We start from the raw sequence: 19,085 nt of genomic DNA on the forward strand, positions 1-19,085 counted from the left end.
GACACTTAACTGGGTGTGCATCTGTGGCTTAGGGATGGAACATGTTGAAGATTGTGGCTTGAGGTAGGAAAGAAGGTGAGGATAGGTGCAAGGTGGAGAGGAGTGGGGTGCGGGGCAGGTGGCAAAGTAAAGAATGGAGTGGAACAGAGTGGCTTGGGGCGGTGGGAGGGTTGAAAGGGCACGCTTGGGGTGGCAGATTGGGAGAGGGTGGAATGGGAGGTTTCAGATGGGGAAGGTCAGAAAGGTCAGGGTTCTGGTGGAGCAGGGTGGCAAGGGGGAAGGTTAAAAGGTAAAGCTTTGGGTGGTGGAGTGGAATGTGTGGCTAGGGGTAGGGGATGGTTGTAGTAGAGTATAAGGGTGGGTAGTGTTAGCAGGTTAGTGTTTGGGTAGGGGAAAGTGGCAAAGTGAGGGTTAGCGTGGGGGAGGGTTGAACGATAAGGCTTTGGATGGTGGGAGAGCTGGAAGGTGTGGCTAGGGGAGGATTGGTAGGTGAGTATGAAGGTGGGGAGGGTTGGCAGGTTAGTATTAGGGTGGGGGAGAGTGGCAAGGTGAGGGCTGGGGGTGGGAGGGCTGGCAAGGTGAGGCTTGGGGCAGGGAGCGTTAGAAGATAAGGCTTGGGGTGGGGAGGATTAGAAGGTGTGACTGGGGTGGGGGAAGGGTGGAAAGATTAAAATTAGGGGGGGAGGGTGGAAAGTGGCTGGGGAGTTGGTAGGTATGAGGGTGGGGAGGGTGGGGAGTTAGTATTACTTTATATTACTCTGAATAAGTCACCAGCTCTGCTGTCTCTTTCCTGGCCCAGTGACTAGAACAAGTAGGTGACCTGAACATATAAAATTCTTTAAAAGGTACAGTTAATGTTATGGTTGAAAACTGCATTTTCTCCATCTGTTAATGTGCCTATGTGATTGATAGGATTACTTTTGTTCATTGTTGGGGCCCTCAATGCATATTTTACAGGGCCATTTCCCTACATACACAAAGAAGTTTCCTATGGTGGAGGGAGCCACTTTTGTGTGTATGTGGTGGGGGTGGTAGCTTGCCAAAATAATAAAATAAGAGCACAGATTCTGTAAAGCTGTGTATGCACATTGAAGTCCCAGACCTCACATTGATGTTGACTTTAGTGGTAGAAGCTATAAGTTTAGAAGGGTGTAGCTCTTCTTAGGTGGCACTATCAAATATACTTGTAGATGTTGCCACTTTATCCCCTTTGACCTGTGCCTGGGGGGGGGGTCCCAGCTGGGACCCCTGTTGCCAACCCACCTTCCCCTGCCTGGATGTTAGAACTTCAGGCCTCACTCCCGTTCTCCGGGGAGTGGCTGGACTGGGACAGCCGCTTTAGCCACAGGATGTCCCGGCTGTCTCCTTCTCTCCCCTCCTTAGGTCTTCTTCCCGTTGATCCCCTCCCTGTCCCCCGCAGTCCTTTACCCTCGCCTTCCACGCAATCACACCCACCCTCCTTCCCTCCTTCCAGTTCTCTCTCTCCCCGCTTCTGTCCGACTTCCCCTCTTTTATCTGCTCCCTCATTGGCCGAGGAGTTGAATAGCCCTCCCCTCTTCCTCCATAGTCTTTGCCGCCACCCGTCGTCAGCCCAACAGGGCTCAGCTGTTCCTGCCCTCCCAGCACAGCCCTTTCCTGGCTGCCGCAGCACCTGGGCTTGTCGACGCCTCGATCCTCGGCTGGAGGAGCGACGCGTCTTCCCCTGCCGGCCGGACCTTGCCCGGGCCCAACGATGCAGCGACGGGTCTCCCAGACTCTGGCGGCGTCCTGCGTTGCCGGGGAATCCGCTGGTCGCGCTGCCGCGGGGGTCGGGGCTACAGCCGGGCCGTCCACCGGATGCGGGACAGGGAGCCTGGCTGCCGTGGGGGTCGGGGCTACCCCCGCCCCCGGACACCCTTGTTAATGTATTTTAGAAAAAAGCTTATTTTTAATGTATAATCCCTCTTGCCTTAATAAAGATAACCCATGTGCATTCTTACAGTTTTGTTTATGTGTTTACACACACTTAATGCATGGAGTGCCTATCCCTGCAGTGGGGATTCCTTGTGGTTCTCTGTTTACATGGGAGAAAGCACCCCACTGCCTACTGTGCAGCTTCCAGTCATTTTATCTGTCCCCACTTCTGGGTCATTACCTGTCAATCTCTTAGATTACCGCTCCCCCCCCCCCAAGCCTTTTAATTTTTTTAAAGACATTTGTTCAAAGCACTTTAATTAAAATTAATATTATTGTTTTTAAAGCTGACCAATGATCACCTAGAAATGCCTGCAAGGTTAGGAGAAGACAAAGAGGGGCAGAAACTGCAAAGTCAAAGAAAACATCAGTGTTCACCCGCTAATAGGAAATGCAGGGCTTCTCGCACTGTGTGAGTGGCTGTTTCCACACAGCCAGAGCAGCGGGGCTGCATCGGCATGGTTCATGCCGATGCAAGTCCCAGGGCTGTTCACACTAACAGCCCTGCTGGCTGTGCAGCTGGTGGAGCAGGCTCTACATGGCCACACAGCCCCACAAATGCCTCCTTACCTCCTCCTGGCTTCCATCACTCTGTGGAGGCCAGGGGACACACCCCCATGGCCAGAGCGATGACTGCAGGGATGGAGGCAAGAGGCGTGTCCCTTTACCCCCACAGTGTTAGCCCACCCCTCACACCCCACATTATTGAAATATGGATCTCATATTATTTTTCTGTTCAACTGTATTGGTAAAAACCAATTCCCATGTTTGTATGGGTGGATAGCAGAGTGTCCAAGCTAAAAGCAAGCCTAAGGCAAAACGGACTGTTTGCAAAGATTAGATCTATGAGTTACTCCAGTAATACAATCTGGAAGCCTCATAGACCATGGACATATCTTGATTACCACATCCCGCTAAGCTATTCTGATGCAATGAATCCTGGAAAACTCCCTGATATTGGACATTATATTTAATCTACCTTTGAGAAACCATTTCCTCAACAATTGCCCCCTAACAATCAATCCCTTCCTGATACAATCAAAGCCTCAGCCAAATTGAATACCTGAGCAGAAACTCCAAGGAGTTACTCTGCATAAAGCCTTTCAGAGCTCCTGATGTAATCAAGAAACAATTGACTCTATTATTCCGGGACTTAGAAACAATAGATAAGTCCTTAATTAGCGCAGCCCTGCAATCCCAGCATGATAACCCAGAAAATCCAGGAATAGAAACTTACTTTAAAATCCAGGAATAGAAACTTACTAGCTCCCGCCCCAAACTGCTCACAGGGGTATAAAAATACAGCACACCTCATGTTCCACGCTGCTGAGGCTGACTCTTTACTCTAGTGCTAGCTGGCTAGCTAGCCAGCTCCTAGCGAGCTCGCTGGCTTGCTCCAGCATTAGAAGTTGGTTCTCAGTGCTGGCTCTGCAAGCTCTCCAGGCTGGCTCTCCAGGCTGGTTCCAGCTGCTGCTGGCCCCCAGTCTCCATGCTGGCATAGGAATCCTTGCCTTCTTCAAGAACTTTTTCAGCTGAATTTAGGTAACGTATAAGTCCCCTGCTTCCCCTCCTATTCTATCATCCAAAATCTTTTCCTACCTGTTTATATTCTTAGGAACTGTGTGTATGAGCCTTAACATCTCACTGTATGACTGCTTGCAACCAAAACTTATATAAAAATATTTAAAACTACAATTTGGTCTCTTTTGCCTTCTCTGTAGAACGTTTCAAAAGCCAATTCTGGTATAGTTGTCTAAAAGATCTCACCTAGCCTGCCTCTCGCACTGCCAAGCTGAGTTATTTTCCCCATTGCTACTTTTAAAAGATTCTCATACTGTTAAGCTAGGTAACAAAAGTGATGGAAGCCAGGAAGAGGTAAGGAGGTGTTTAGGGCCTACGCAGGGAAAACGCCACCTTCCACCTGCTGCAGTTTGCCCAGCAGTGGGTGGAAGACGCTGCTTTTGAAAAACCTGAGCAAGGGTTCAAAAGCAGCATTTTCATGCCGCAAGCATGCCTGCTGTGTGAACAGTGCCCCAGGGACAGTGTTTTTGCTGTCCTTAGGGCACTGTTATTGGGCTGTGAAGAAACAGCCATAGTGTCTGCAGTCAAAACACTGCCCTGAAGGAACTGTACCCTCACTGCAGGGCAGAGGACCAAATTGGCCTTGGTCTACCAGGACCAGACTTATATTTTTTCTTTCATTGTGCTGTGACAAAATTCTAGAGATCAAATAACATGGGGATCACAGAGGCTATTATGTTTATTGTGCTGAACAGATGGTGATAATCCATTACAGGAACATGTTCAACAAGCAAGCAATTCAAAGTACAATCATAGACAGCAATTCTATATGGATAATATAGCAAAGGATTAGGAGACAGGCAAGGAACAGGAAAAAAGGTAAACTGTAATTATACATCCTGATACTTTTCTTCTACAAGTATCTCCATCTTACAGAAATGACAGAAAAGTGAATGTCCAGTCTTATTTAGCAGTGGCCAATGACAGCAAAGAACAGTCCTATAAAATTTATCTCCCACAAAAATAAACTATATATATAAAAAAATTTTATGATGCTCTTTCTGTTTCAGTGGCCTCAAGCAGTTCTTCTCAGTCTGAAAAATGAGGTATAGAAGACCCTGAGAGGTAGTAATGTGTTTTGATTGTTCTACAATATATAGAAAGTATAATTTGATCACAGCCAGACGTTTTTTGGAATTTGATATCTGACCCACTTGCGTTGATAACTTCTGTTTTATCACACGGATGCTGCAGTGCATTCCAGCAGCTTCAGTACAGAGGAAACTGATGCACACATGGAATTCTACACAAAGGGAAATTGATGCTCTATAAAGAACTCTCATTTGCTCCAAATAGTTAGACAATAGGCTATGTACACAGTGCAGATTTCCCATTGTGTGTTCAGAATACTCTCTGAAATAGAAGAGAATGCATAGCCCCTTCAACCATGGAGCCTGTGGACATGCTAGAACTTCCACAGAATTTTTTTAAAAAATTATTATGGCCTAGTTATTTTAAATCTAAAAAAGTATGAGGTTTTAAAGACTTGACCCAGTATCCCTGGTTAGTCCACTTGATATTTCCTTCCAGTGGCAGCCTCTGGCACCTCACTGAAAGGTCCCATGAGTTGGAGGGAGGAGGCTATCACTGCATAGGGAGCTGAAAAACTCTAGTGCACAAGTGGAACTGACCTGCAGCCCTTTGGATCCCTGCCAATCACTTGAGCAGACATGTTGGAGTAGAGCCCCTGAAGACCTTTTGTGAGGTTAACTAAAAGTAAAACCTTCTTAAGCACCCCAATGTTCTCTGTTTCTCCTATAAGCTCTTTCTTAGTGATCCCCAACAAAATGTACTCTTTTACTTGAGGAGATTACGTGTGTTTTCACTGATGAGTAAGTAGTATTTCTTAATTACATTTGGCTAAGTATGAAAGTCATAATGGCACAAGCCTTCCTGAGAAACTACCCCTGGCCAAAATTATAAAAACGTGTGTGCAATGCTTGGTCATGTGAATATTTTTCCTCAATTTTTTTTCCTACCCAAAGCAGGTATAGAAAGTTGAAATTTGGACTGTAATTTTGCATTGGGGGGGGGGGGGTACTTATCTTTAGTACAGAAGATCCTTTTTTCTTACCAAAATATTGTTGTTCAAGTTGCTTTTTACCAAGCATGGAGAAAAGACAGGAATACCTGTACTTTTTCCCTCCAGGGCACAAAGCACTTCAGAGAAGGTGATTTTGATCAGAAAAGCAATCTGTTGGAAATGAGAAGCTCACCCCCCCACCCCGAGCCAGAGTGCAACCTCACAAAGTTGTTCTGGAAACAGAAATGTGAAAAGGCATTTATGCAACTGACATGAAATTTGACTTGCAGATGGGAAAAAGAAAAGAGACAGAAGTATTGAACAAACTCTATATAAGAAGCATTTAAAATAAATCTGGTTGATACATATTATAAAAAATCACATTTGTGAAAAAATATGTGAAAATACTTGATAAGTATTCTCGTACAATCTACTAGTTTTTTTTAAAAAAACACACATTTGTGATTGCATTATGCAAAAAGCTAAGCTTGTTGCCTCCCACCTACAAAAGGTTCAAGTTTCTTTGAAGTTTTTTTGTTAAAGAATTAAAGTAAATTACAACATTTTCATTTCCCACAAATTCTTTTACAAAACTAGGTTTGATTAGGGATTTACTGCAGTCCTAAACATTTCAAATCTTCTCAAAAACTAATGATGAAAGAAACAACAAGTTCATTCCATTTATAATCTGGAGGTAGGTTTTTGTCAATCAACTAGTCCATTTCTTTAAAAAAATTCATGTGAGGTACAAACTTGATAGTAATGTTTAAACATTGCAGTTAATTGTTTGTCATGTAGTGTCATTCATCAAAGAGAATCATTTTTACCAACCTTGTGAGAAATTCGGTACAAAAATATATTCAAGTTAATGGAACATTACATAGAAATTTAGCAGAAAAAGGCATAGTACGTAAAAAAGAAAAAATACATTGGGCTAGATCCAGAGCAATGCAAGTGGAGTCCCACTCATGCAACAAGGCTCTCCTGCCTTCTCCCAGAGTTCTCTGGCACCCTATCAGCCACTCCTGAGGTCAACGACCTTCAACTGTGATGTGGGTCATGGCATTGGGTGGACAGAGGGAATTCTCAGAAACTGGTGGAACTGCATGTGGAATTACCTTCCATTTGCACAAGAAGCCCTTTGGATCCCAGTCATAGTTATACTGGAAAACTCTAAAGTTCTTGACTCCTTAACTGTAATTAAGTGTCTAGAGTAGAAATGGGGGTTGAGGGTGTAGAAATTCATAATTACCTATCCATTAATTATTCACTGCATTCTATGATTATAGCAGCAAATGTTTATCACTGTTGAGTTAACTGTAATTATCAGAGGTAGTATTGAATAGTAGGGTAATATTGCATTTTTTTGCTAAAAGTGCTGATCTCCGTGAAAAAGATTTGGGCATGGGACTGCCCAGCAAATGATATTATGCCAGCAGTTATTGCTTAAAAATCATACACAAGCTTACTTGAGGTACATGGTATTGGCTCTTGTGCTGAGATGTGTGAGTAAAAAAAGGGATCCATTCCCTTTGTAACTAAGGAGTAGGTCTGGCAGTGGTGGGTTAATTCAACATATCTGAATTTTGTCCTCCATTCCAGTATGACCATGACTTAGAATTAAACTGAGATATTGGTTTAAAGCAGTGGTGGGATTCAGCAGGTTCGCACCACTTCAGCAGAACCGGGTGTTAAAATGGTGCTTGTAAACAAACAGTTGTTAAATTATTTGAATCCCACCACTGGAACCGGTTGTTAAATTATTTGAATCCCACCATTGGTTTAAAGTAATAAACCCCCCAGATTTTAGCTTCTAAATCTCAGTTGAGAAGAGGTCTGACGTTAGTAATTTCTGAACAACATGAGGCCTTTCCAAAAAGGTGAGGTGTGCTGTTGAGTTCTATTTTGTATTATTTTTGCAGATATATGTGTATTAGGAAATATACAATGTATCTTTGTCATGTTTTCCCTTTTGCAAAGTAAAAGTACCTTTTTTCTGGCTTTTCTCCTGAACATCAGCTGAATTAAATGAAAAAAAATCAGCCTTCAACTTATCTGAAATAACAGTAATATTTTTTAAAAAAATCAAGCACAAATCTAGAACAAGGCTATAAAAAGAGTCTAATCCTTATCTTTGGTGTTCTAAACAGGAAGTTTACTAAGCTAGGGAGTGGGTTGACAGAAGTGTGATGAAGCCTGGTGTTAAACACCAAAGCCTTCCTATTTGAATGCCCATTATAATTAATATGTTACAAAAAAAATCTTATTTATATGCAGTGCAGTGAATGACTTAAAACCTGGTTCAAAGATTTACTGACCCATTCACCCTTACTTAGCAGCTCAAACAAACTATTAGTAGGTTAAGGAAAAATAAACAGAAAATCAGTAATTATATGTTGCATCATTAATCTGTGTCCCCCTGTATTACAGCAGTTTTTCACTAAACCTGGGACAGTGAAGGGATTACAACAAGGATAATTATTAAGTCCTTTTTAAGGTTAAGTGATTTCCTTCCCCCACCCAGGCCAAAATGGAAAGATTGTGGCAATACAAAGCAAGTGGTCAAGGCAGTGTCTTCTCCCTTCAAAAGACGCAACTGCTGATGAGGTAGAAATTGTGAGGTGTGGTCTCCTAGTCGTCTTCTGCAGATTCTTGTGAAGATGTTTCTTCAGCCTGTTCCTGCAATGTTCGAACAAAATGTCAGATTAGTATTATTATTAATTATATAGGTTCACATATTATGTTTCACCAAAGGATCTAAGGAAATCTGTGAATCAATACGCCACTTCTTCCAGGAGCTTCTTTGCAGTGGAATGCTACACAGTACTGCCTACTGAGTTATGTTCCCCCCTTTCCAATGCCTATGTGCGTTAAATGATCTTTTTTAAGCACAGCATTCCTCAAAAACATCTTTCCATGCACATGTTACTTGGATTAGAGAGCATTTATAGTGCCTTGAACCACTTTCGGGGAAACTTGGGGACAGTATCAAAATGGCCACAGCAGCACAGAGCCTACTGAAGTTGACTCAAAATGGTGAGTTCTACTGTAGAAACAGGCACGTTTCTCTGATAGTCATTCAAGGCACTATAAATGCTCTCTATTCAATGTAACTGTTTAATAGTACACAGAAAGATCTTTTTGAGGAAGGCTGAGCTTTAAAAAGGTTGGGGTGTTGTGTGGTTTCCGGGCTGTATGGCCGTGTTCTAGCAGCATTCTCGCCTGACGTTTCGCCTGCATCTGTTGCTGGCATCTTCAGAGGATCTGATGCCAGCCACAGATGCAGGCGAAACGTCAGGAGAGAATGCTGCTAGAACACGGCCACACAGCCCGGAAACCACACAGCCCCCCAGTGATTCTGGCCGTGAAAGCCTTCGACAATACTTTAAAAAGGTTCTTTAAAACTATTAGAATTGGGACTATTTTCTACAATGGAAACATGCTAATGTAACTTTTGCCACAGCATGAACAACCACACTTTGTTCTTTTAGTGAGACAGAGTATAGAAGAAGAAGATGATTTTGGATTTATATCCCCCCCTTTCTCTCCTGAAGGAGACTCAAAGGAGCTTACAATCTTCTTGCCCTTCCCCCCTCATAACAGACACCCTGTGAGGGCTGAGAGAGCTCTGAAAAGCTGTGACTAGCCCAAGGTCACCCAGCTGGCATGTGTGGGAGTGCCCAGGCTAATCTGAATTCCCCAGATAAGCCTCCACAACTCAAGCGGCAGAGCGGGGAATCAAACCCAGTTCCTCCAGATCAGAGTGAACCTGCTCTTAGCCACTATGCCACTGCTGCTCCCTATAGTCACTCTTTCCACTAATAGCCAGTGTATAACCTCCTTTTGGCTCCATAGCAACTGTGTTAAGTGGTTTGATGGTATATAGGTACACTTTGCAGCTGTTTCTCACAAATGTGGTATCTTCCGCAATATGCTTCTACAGAAAAATAGATTCCCCAAACTACTGTGTAAAACTAATTTCTCTCTCATGAAACACCATTCAGAAAACTGAAACTATTATTTTCTAGTACATCACTCTGAGACGGCCTAACATTGTCAAAAAAGCTTTTAAAAACCTGTTCAGGCTTATTCTTATTTTTTAAACAGCACATATTTGTTTGGAGATGCCAGTATATCTACTCCTTCAACACTGAGACTGCAGAAAGCATTTCTTTCTAAATACAGAGAATTACATATAAAATGGGGTTTCTTCCATTTAATAATATTTACAGTACTTTTTATCATACAAGGAACTTCACAACAGCTATCTAATTTATCTGCTCATAAGGCAAGGAAACAGCTGATGCTTGGAAATGGGGACTTGTCCACGGCCACCCAACTAGCTTCACAGGCAAGTGATGATATGAACTTTGGCCTCCCACATCCTAACCTATCATACTATACACTCACTGAAATAATTTTCCAACTTGGCTATTTTAAAAATATTTTTAACTAAGTGCAATCTAAGTGCAATCTAAAATGCACATCAAGCTAATACAGTTTGAGAGTCAGTGTCCAAAAGTTGTGTGATCCACTCAAAAAGAAAATCTGATATAAGGTTTCGTGTACTCTCAAAATCAACACACACACACACACACACACACACACACACACACACACACACACACACACACGCCACTAGTTTTAACATACATAGGGGCCATCTTATAACCTTGCTCTACTGTGGCATCTTCTTTACAATCCTTATTCAATTAATGTGAAATACCTTTCAGGATATGGGTGATAAACTGGAGATAATAAACATTGCTGATAAAAAGGGCTATTAGTGAGAAGTTGATTTTTATCAAATGCCGCACACCATCTTGTTAAGACAGCATGTGAAAAAGATCTAGGGTGAATAGGTAAACATTTATCCTTACAGCAAACGGGAGACCTTTTAAGAATGACCAGCTTATAACAGTCCTCATTCTTTAATAGATTTGATTTTCCACATGGCTTCATTTTGTCTGGGTGGCTCACTGACACAATTTATAACTCTCTTCCTTTCCCAGGCCATGGCAGTGCACCATTCAGCAAAGCACGCCTTACAGCTTGTCTGCATTATGTGACCAAACTTCCATTCATTAGTGTTTGAAACACTTCAGCTGTGAAGGGAATCCTAAATGCTACCATGTGTGACACCACTGCACAAGAGCAGCACTGAAGGGGGAAAAACAACTCAAGCTTTAATCATAGGCCTCTGCTTACTGCAATCCCCCCCCCCCCCCCAAAAAAAAAGGTTTCAAACATCCAAACCCCTCTCCCCACCCAAAAAAGAGGCTAGAAAAAGCTGTAAATCCAGGGAATAAACACAAGGACAAATGAATGGATGACAGCTTAAAAATATAACCACAGCAGCACCAAGCCATGAGCTTTCACACTGGTTTTGTTTAGTCTGCTTTGGTTATGTGGGAAATGGGGAAAGCAAGAAGCAAAAAGCCGCCCCCTCCCTCGCTAAACTGTGGGCCTCAAATATTTAAGCCAGTAGGTTTATACCTCTTGACTAGGAAACAGGCCATGACCCTGAGATAGTCTCTGGAGAGTGAGGCAGAAAGAAAGATGTAGCATGATCAAAGCCACAGACAGACGAAAGAGAGAGAAGTCAAGTGTCAGCTCACCTCTGACCTTATCTTTTCAATTAATATTTAAATTCCAAAAACCACTGCCACACAGATAACAGTATTCTTCTTCATAATAACTCACTACCAGTCATCATAATATTCCTATAGAAGAAGAAGCCAATTAGGTGACTTTTACACACCATACCATAACTGCTTACTTTTTAGACTCTACTGCCATCCTAGTGAGAGGCTAGTTGAATTTCTGTTGTCATTTTTGTTTCCTCAAAACAACTCCACCATTTGGTGAGTTAGCTATAGAAACGCTGATTTGCCCAAGGCCCTGAGACAAGGCTGTGAACCTTGACCTCCCACATCCCAAGCGACCCCATCCTAAAGCAGTGTTTCCTCTTAGTCTTTCCACAGGAGGCTAGAATAGCTGCTCTGTCCTATGAGTCTACTTCAGCTGCTGGGATAAAAAAAATGGTGTATCATGAATAAAAGTGATATCCTGCTTTTTTCAAAAGGGCAAGAGCTATCAAATTCTGTTCCAGCTGCTATTAAAAATCTCCAAGTACAGGGGTGAAAAGGGGAGATGCTTCTGTATCATTCCAATGGTTTCAGGAATTCCATTGGTGGCTGTTGCTGGTATCACCCTGCCTCCAGCTTCAAAATATCACTGTACTAGTGCCATCATGCTTATGGCTGTAATTTGTCCAGTCTCTCCAGGGATAATGTCTTTCGGTTTGTTTCATATATTCTCTGTACAATTCCTTGAAATACTGATACTAATGGATACTAATAGATTCTTATGTCCTAAAACACACAGACGAAAATTTTATAATGGGTCAATATAGCATGGGTATTTTTGTTAGGTTATCTGTAATATAATCCAGCAATGCTTAAAAGCTAAGAAAAATCACATACAGAAAACTTCTGTTCTCTCTGTTCTTTCTTAGCTTTTTTAAAAAGAGTAGTTGCATCACTGAAATGCATCATGTAAAAATTTTAGATGTGTACATTAACATACCCGGGGTGGGGGTGGGGAGATAAAATTGCAACAGCTCTCCCTGACCTGTTTACATTCATTAAAAAGTACAGTTATAGTTTATATGTAGCAAATTCCATGAGATGAGAAACTTATGTTTCAAAGGTCCTTTAGTGTAGATCAGGGGTAGGGAACCTTTAACACTCAAAGAGCCATTTGGACCCGTTTTCCACGGGAAAAGAAAACACTTGGAGCCGCAGATAATTTTTGACATTTAAAATAAAGATAGCACTGTATATATAGGGTTTTTAAAAAACCTTTTACTCTGCTCATTCTGAGAAGCGCATGGATGCGCCCGCCCTGCTGCCTGCTGCCTGCAGGGCAGGCAAGGATGAAGCCGGTAGCTCGGCCTTGCCGGCCGCCTGGAAAGCGCCCGCCCCGCTCCAACGGGGCGGGCGAGAGGGGAAGCCCATGGCACGGCCCAGCCGACCATGGGCAGTTGGTGTGCCCGCCCTGCTGCCTGCAGGGCGGGCAAGGATGGGGCCGGCGGCTCAGCTCGTGGAGCCACAGTGCAAGGGCAGAAGAGCCGCATGCGGCTCTCGAGCCGCAGGTTCCCTACCCCTGGTGTAGATAGTTCTAGTTGTGTACGCTTGTATGTACTGGTAGGTTTCAATGAATGTATGTAGGTTAAAAAAAGTAAAAGGTAAAGGTAGTCCCCCTTCTGCTTTTCCACTTTTCTTCTCTCTGGCAGTATCTGAAGTTTTTCTCCCTTCCACTAACCTAGGTAACTTTTTGTTTGTTTTTGTTTTTCTGTGCTGAAACTAAGCAGCTTGGAGGCCTCAACATGTGGGCTGTGAATTACTAGCAAATCTTCACAATAGCCGCTGAGCTCTCACAGCATAATTTTGCAAGAGAATAGTGACATTATTTTCTCAATGACACAGGCATTGCTTCCATTATTTTAGGGGTTTACACACCCCATTTTTAACATTTCATTTTCCCCTGCAAATCTGGAGCTTTCCTCAGTCTTATAGAGAAAAACTCCCATTTTTTACATAGTCACATTGTATGAATTTTTAAATTCACACTCTGTGACTATTGATTAGAATTAGATATAAAGATAATAAGTTGGTCTCTGAATGAGTCACATAAAATAATATCTATTTTCAGACACTATACAGAACTTTTCTTTGATGGACTCAAATACAGTTTGCTGCCATGCTCATGCACTTACCTTCCTCTTCCTTGTCTTTTTGCAAATCATGCATTTGAAGTCATCCTGATTTGGGAAGTCTTGAATTAAGCTCCAATTTAGCATGATATGCAAATCCGCTAACTGAAGCTTGTTTTCCCTCCACCCGTCCCCCAAATAAAAACTGGATTACTAAACTTTGATGTAATCTAATGTTAGAATCCTAATTTTCTGGGGTGAGGAAAACAACCTCCAATTCATTTAGCTAATACCATGCAGCTGTCATGACAACCTGTGGCTAGTTTCAAGGCTTTCTGAACTCATGAGGGAACAAACGAATGTGCGTGCACTGCAACAAGTTATGTTTGTGCTTATCATGGACAAATCACAATTTGTGATGATGTCTGAATGCAAAAAGCAGTTAAAATAAGTCCAAAGAAAGTAATCCAGACAGTTCTCTTTTACGAATGGGTAAAGGAACCTACATATTTATGTATGAAGCCTATGACATCTGGAGGAAAAAAAGCTGATTAGGTTCTCCAAGGATATTGAAGGATAGGATTTATGTTTACAGTTTTGATGTATCAATGGCTCCAAGGTTAACCTCTGCCCACTCACTGAAAATGAACAGGGACTTGGCTGAAATATACCTAAAAAGGACAGCAGAGCAAAATTTCCAAGAAGTATTTTTCAGTAGAGATACATTTTAATAAAAAGACAACATCTCTTCTTGTGGACAATCTTAGAAAGTTTTCAAATTTCTGGCTTGATTCTGGTTGGCAGAATATGAAACTTCTAATCAGTATCATACTGCATTGGGGGAAGATGGATAACATCTAGGATGAAAACACTGATGCTATTCAGTACAACACTTCGTATCTATTGTAGGTTCAAGTTCTACAAGATGAAAATTCAAAATATATTTAAAACGAGAGGTGTGCATTTGGTAAAGCCCCCCTCCCAAGGCTGTTAAACTGTAATACAATCCTGAAAAGGCTTAAAATGGCTTGTTGGGGAACATTTTGGGATCTGCAGCTAGAAATGGAAGTGATCCCTTTAAAAAGAAATCCCTTGACAAAGAAAAAAAAGTTTCAGCACATTCGCACTGGGTTCAGCAGGACTTTAAAGTTTAACAAACCCCTTTGGCTCCATTATAGCCTACAGAAAATCTTTCTGGGACTCTGGGAGTTGTTAAGAGGCTGCACCAAATTTAGATCAATTAAAAAATAACCTGCCATTTTGAATTCCATAGTAATATCTGATGTCTATATTTCCACAGCTACATGCACTTCGTATATTAAATGATACTGTTCTTCCCCCACATGCTGGTTTCAGGCATTTTCCCTGTTTCTTCTCTTGCTCTCAAAGTTCTGAAATCCATTTTCCTGTGGTGAGTCTGAGGCCGTTTCTGCACGGCCGTAAGGGCGCCTCCACGCCGGCAAGAATTCCGCCGGCATGGAGGCGGAGGCCGTTCGCATGCAAGCATGCGGACGGCCTCCAGAGAGGCCGGCAGACGGCAGGCGGCTCCGCACGGAGCCGCCTCTTCCCCCTTCCCCGTTCCACTCACCGTGTCCCGTGGAATTACGGCCTGCTGGCGTCGCCCAGCCCATACGCTGCCCTCCGACCTCCAGGGGTGGGAGGACAGCGTGGGCGAACGGCTCAGGCCGACGACTCTGAAACGGCTGGAACTGAAGGCAATCAATGTTCCCGGTGCTTTTATTCGCTGCGCGCCGCCCGAGGCTGCGCTGTGGAAGGAAAAACAACCCTTTAAAGGGTTGTTTTTCAGGGCGGCTTGACGCCGCCCTGGGGGAGAGGGAGCGGAGTCAGGTCGGCGCTGCTGCATTGCAGCAGCGCCGCCTGTGCGAATGGCTCCCTGGGGACAGCGTTTATCCCGTCCCCAGGGCGCCATTAATGGGCCGTGCGGTAACGGCCTGAAAGAGTCCTGATTAACACTAACTTATTTAGAAAACATCTAAGTCGGTCTATTTTAGCTTCAGTTAGTTTCATTCTTTCAAAAATAAGGTTTGCAGTTTTAGAAGTCAGTTGGGAGAGGTCAGTTATAGCACTGTGAGAAACTCTCAAGTTATCAGTTTTAGTGTCATTGTTTCCTTCTTAAAACTCCTCTCTATCTTCACAGTTGGTATCAGAATCATAATTGGATAAAGCAAATAGGTTTGAGGCTGGAATGAATATACTGCCTTGGAATGCGGTGGAGTCCCCTTTGGAGGTTTTTAAACAAAGGCTGGATGGCTATCTGTCAGGAGTGCTTTAATTGTGTATTCCTGCATGACAGGAGGTTGGACTTGATGGCCCTTGTGGTTTCTTCCAACTCTCTGATTCTCTTCCATGAATATTCTGGGGAGAAGTTGTTCAGTTTTTTTAAAAAATCATCAGTGTATGTTTGCTTACATGTTGGTGGTGAAGACAGATCTTCTGCATCATGGGCCCATTTACAAACACCCATTGCTTAAACACCAACACTTTAGTCAATTAGCTAATTTAATTAGATGCCAGACTGGGCAATATAGCTTGTCCCAAATCAAAAGCAGATTCAAACTTTCCTATCACCACCCTCTATTCTTGATACAAACAAAACTAAGGGTAGGAGTTCAGTCTCCAAAAACACTGCTGTAGGCTGCCTATATTATGTGAATGGATGTTTAGATGTGATGCTAGGCAAGCAATATCTCAGTCTATCTGTTCCCCTTGGTTTAACTGTATCCAAAAGAGTATATAAGATCTGAATATTTGGCCAGCATTACTTCTCATAATCTCAGAATGGCACTTCCATCCATTTTCAGGCAATGCTGACAGCATTAGCAGTTGGAAGATACTCACAGAATCCATTGGTCTTATGCCTGTGAATTTGTGGGGAGTAGTGGAGGACCTACCACATTTTGTTTTACTCTGTCCTCCCTATAAAGGACCCAGAGACAAATTTCTTGCTGTTCATTAACAGATCTAAATTTTTGTTCTGACCTTGAGAAATTGATACTTCTTTTATCTGATACAGATCCATTTATTTCATACAGAGCTTCACTTTTTATCCTGGCTGCTAGAAAATTACAATACATATATACCATTAAAATCCCCCCCTCAAAATTGTTACTAACTGAATGCTGTTTAATTTCTCTGGATATTTTATACAACGTATATGATTTCTATTTTATATGTTTAACTTTTATACTTATTTCTAGGCTTGGTCAATACCCTAGAAATTTGGTAAAATTTGGATTTATTTGGGCATAAAATTATCTGTATGCTTGAATAAGACAAATAACAAATAACATATTTAGGTATACCTGGTGTTGTTTCACGTTTTGGCCTTGGGGGTGTGTGTATTTTTAAAGCTAGTGACACCAAGATTTCAGGATATTATCCAGAGACTGTCCTGATGAAAACATCCAAGTTCAGTGAAGTTTGGTTCCAGGGGACCAAAGTTATGGATCCCCAAAGGGGGTGCCCCCATCCTCCACTTTTTCCAATGGGAGATAACAGGAGATGGGGGCTACTCCTTTGATACCCTGAAATTATGGTGCCACTAGCTTAAAAAATGCATCCCTGACAGGCACCCCAAAAATTTGCCCAGATTCTCTGCTTTGCTGTGCCTTGGCTCCATTGTAGCCAATGGGGAAATTTCTGAGTGTGTAAGCAGGCTGCACATTTGTGAAGATAGAGGCACCAGACTTTCAAGGTGGCTCCAGGAGGCCTAGTTGAAGATGAACCTCCCAAGGAAACTTTGGCAAAGTTGGCTGGTTCCTTTCAGGAGATTCACACCAGCAGCCCTGCTGGAAATTAGGCGCCCCTACCAGTGGTGGGATCCAAAAATTTTAATGACAGATTCCCATGGTGTTGGGATTCAAACAGTGGCGTAGCGCCAATGGGACTGGGTGGGGCACGGCGGGGGCGTGGCCGGGCATTCTGGGGGCATGGCATTAATAATTTCTCTGTTACTGTAAAAAACTCTTACTGTAAAAAAAAGTTCCTAATTTCCAGCTGGTATCTTTCTGTCCATAATTTAAACTCATTATAGCAAGTCCTATCGTCTACTGCCAACAGAAACAACTACTTCTCCTCTAATTGACTGCCTGTCAAATACTTAATACCTTCAAATACTTAATTTTGTTTCTAGAAATCAAAAGAAGGATGCTTTTCCTTAAACAAGGAACTTTACCATATTTCTAAAACATGTTTTTAAAACAGCCCAACAGGGAGAATTATCCCGTTTTCTACCTTCGCTAACTTAATACATAGGAAACAACGGGACTTTGTACCAACTGTGAACTCATGAGTGGTCACTACAGTTTAATTGAAGATTCACCATCACCACTGTTTATTAGCTACTTCTGAAGGAGACTAATACATTCCAGCCTCAAGAATAATTTGCACTTTAGGTTAAGACACAAATTCATTGAACATGGATCCGATGGACCATTCCTACTGCATGGGAAGTGGCATATTCCAAGAGCTAGATATCAAGGGCTACTGCCAGGATACACAGGTCATGACTTTTTAAAAATTGAGTAAGCATTAGTAGGTGGTACCTTTAACCTTTCATTTTAACAGCAGGCCCTTTTGTAGCCATGCAGCCCCATAAATACCTAAAACCAGTCAGTAGCTTACTCCCTTTTTATTCCCTGGATGACCTTGGGCTAGTCACAGCTTTCCTAGCTCCACACCCACCTCACAGGGTGTTTTGTTTGTGAGGGGAAGGAAGGGCAAAGGAGATTGTAAGCCCTTGCTAGAGTCTCTACTGCAGGAGAGAAAGGCGGGATATAAATCCAACCTCTGCTTCTTCTTCTGTTTAAAGTAAAAAATAAACCAGAGCATCATCCAAATTGTGAACTAGGAATTCCTGACAATCCATAACTCGTATATTCTGCAAATATTTCACATTAATTAATCCAGGATTAGAGACACGGATTAGCATAACGTTCTCACATACAGGAATACAGAGCTTTTAAGTGGCCAAGCATCATGGTAAATCACAATTTATCATAAAATGAACAGAGTGCCAAAATAAATAGCCTACCAAGCAAGTAAAGAATCCCCTGGACCCAACAGTAGTTAAAGGGTCCCTCCTCTTACTAGCCGGCAAGCTCCAGGCTACGAGAAAGAAGAAGAGAGGGGGAGGCGAGGGCGTGGAGATGGAAAAGCGGACCCAATTAATAACCCCCTCTTGGCACACACAAATTTATTTATTTATCTATTATTAGTTTTATATACCGCCCTCCCCCTGAGGGCTCAGGGCGGTTCACAACAGATTAAAACATACATTAAAACATAATTTAAATATTTAAATATTAATTACATAAAAAACAGAACCCATTTAAAAATATGGATGGCGTCTGGCTACCCCCCTCCCCCCTTGTGCCCATGGGAGGCCAGATGACACGGTAGATGTATATTTAACCAGGCTGGCCAAACACCTGGCGGAACAGGTCCATCTTGCAGGCCCTGCGGAAACCCGCAGGGCCCTGATCTCCCTAGGGAGCCTGTTCCACCAGGTAGGGGGCAGGGCTGAAAAGGCCCTGCCCCTCGTTGAGGCCAGCCTGATCATTTTTGGGCCAGGGATCACGAGTAGGTCCTCCTCCGAGGAGTGGGGGGGCCTACCAGGGCAATATTGGGAGAGGCAGTCCCTCAGGTATGCAGGTCCGTGAATGGCTTTGAAGGTCAAAACCAACACTTTAAACATAATCTGTAACTCAATCGGCAGCCAGTGCAGATGGTATAGGATCGGTGTAATTCGATCCCTGCTCGAACTGCCAGTAAGCAGCCTGGCTGCTGCAT

The 19,085-nt window shown here is 42.9% G+C and overlaps 1 protein-coding gene across 4 annotated transcripts in view; it reads right to left on the bottom strand.

Annotated features, from left to right (window-relative positions):
* Nucleotides 1–4,195: 4,195 nt before the first annotated feature.
* HMGA2 (high mobility group AT-hook 2) overlaps nt 4,196–19,085 on the bottom strand; it is a 193,401-nt gene continuing 178,511 nt past the window's right edge. For all 4 annotated transcript variants that reach the window (XR_007244920.1, XM_048502170.1, XM_048502173.1 and 1 more), the window contains one exon: nt 4,196–8,236. Coding sequence is in view for 3 of the 4 variants with exons in the window: in XM_048502173.1 (XP_048358130.1) it covers nt 8,189–8,236 (48 nt within the window). In the remaining variant the exon portion in view is untranslated. The remainder of the gene's footprint in view (nt 8,237–19,085) is intronic.

The sequence above is a fragment of the Sphaerodactylus townsendi genome, linkage group LG06 (assembly GCF_021028975.2).
Source record: "Sphaerodactylus townsendi isolate TG3544 linkage group LG06, MPM_Stown_v2.3, whole genome shotgun sequence".
Lineage (NCBI taxonomy): Eukaryota > Metazoa > Chordata > Lepidosauria > Squamata > Sphaerodactylidae > Sphaerodactylus > Sphaerodactylus townsendi.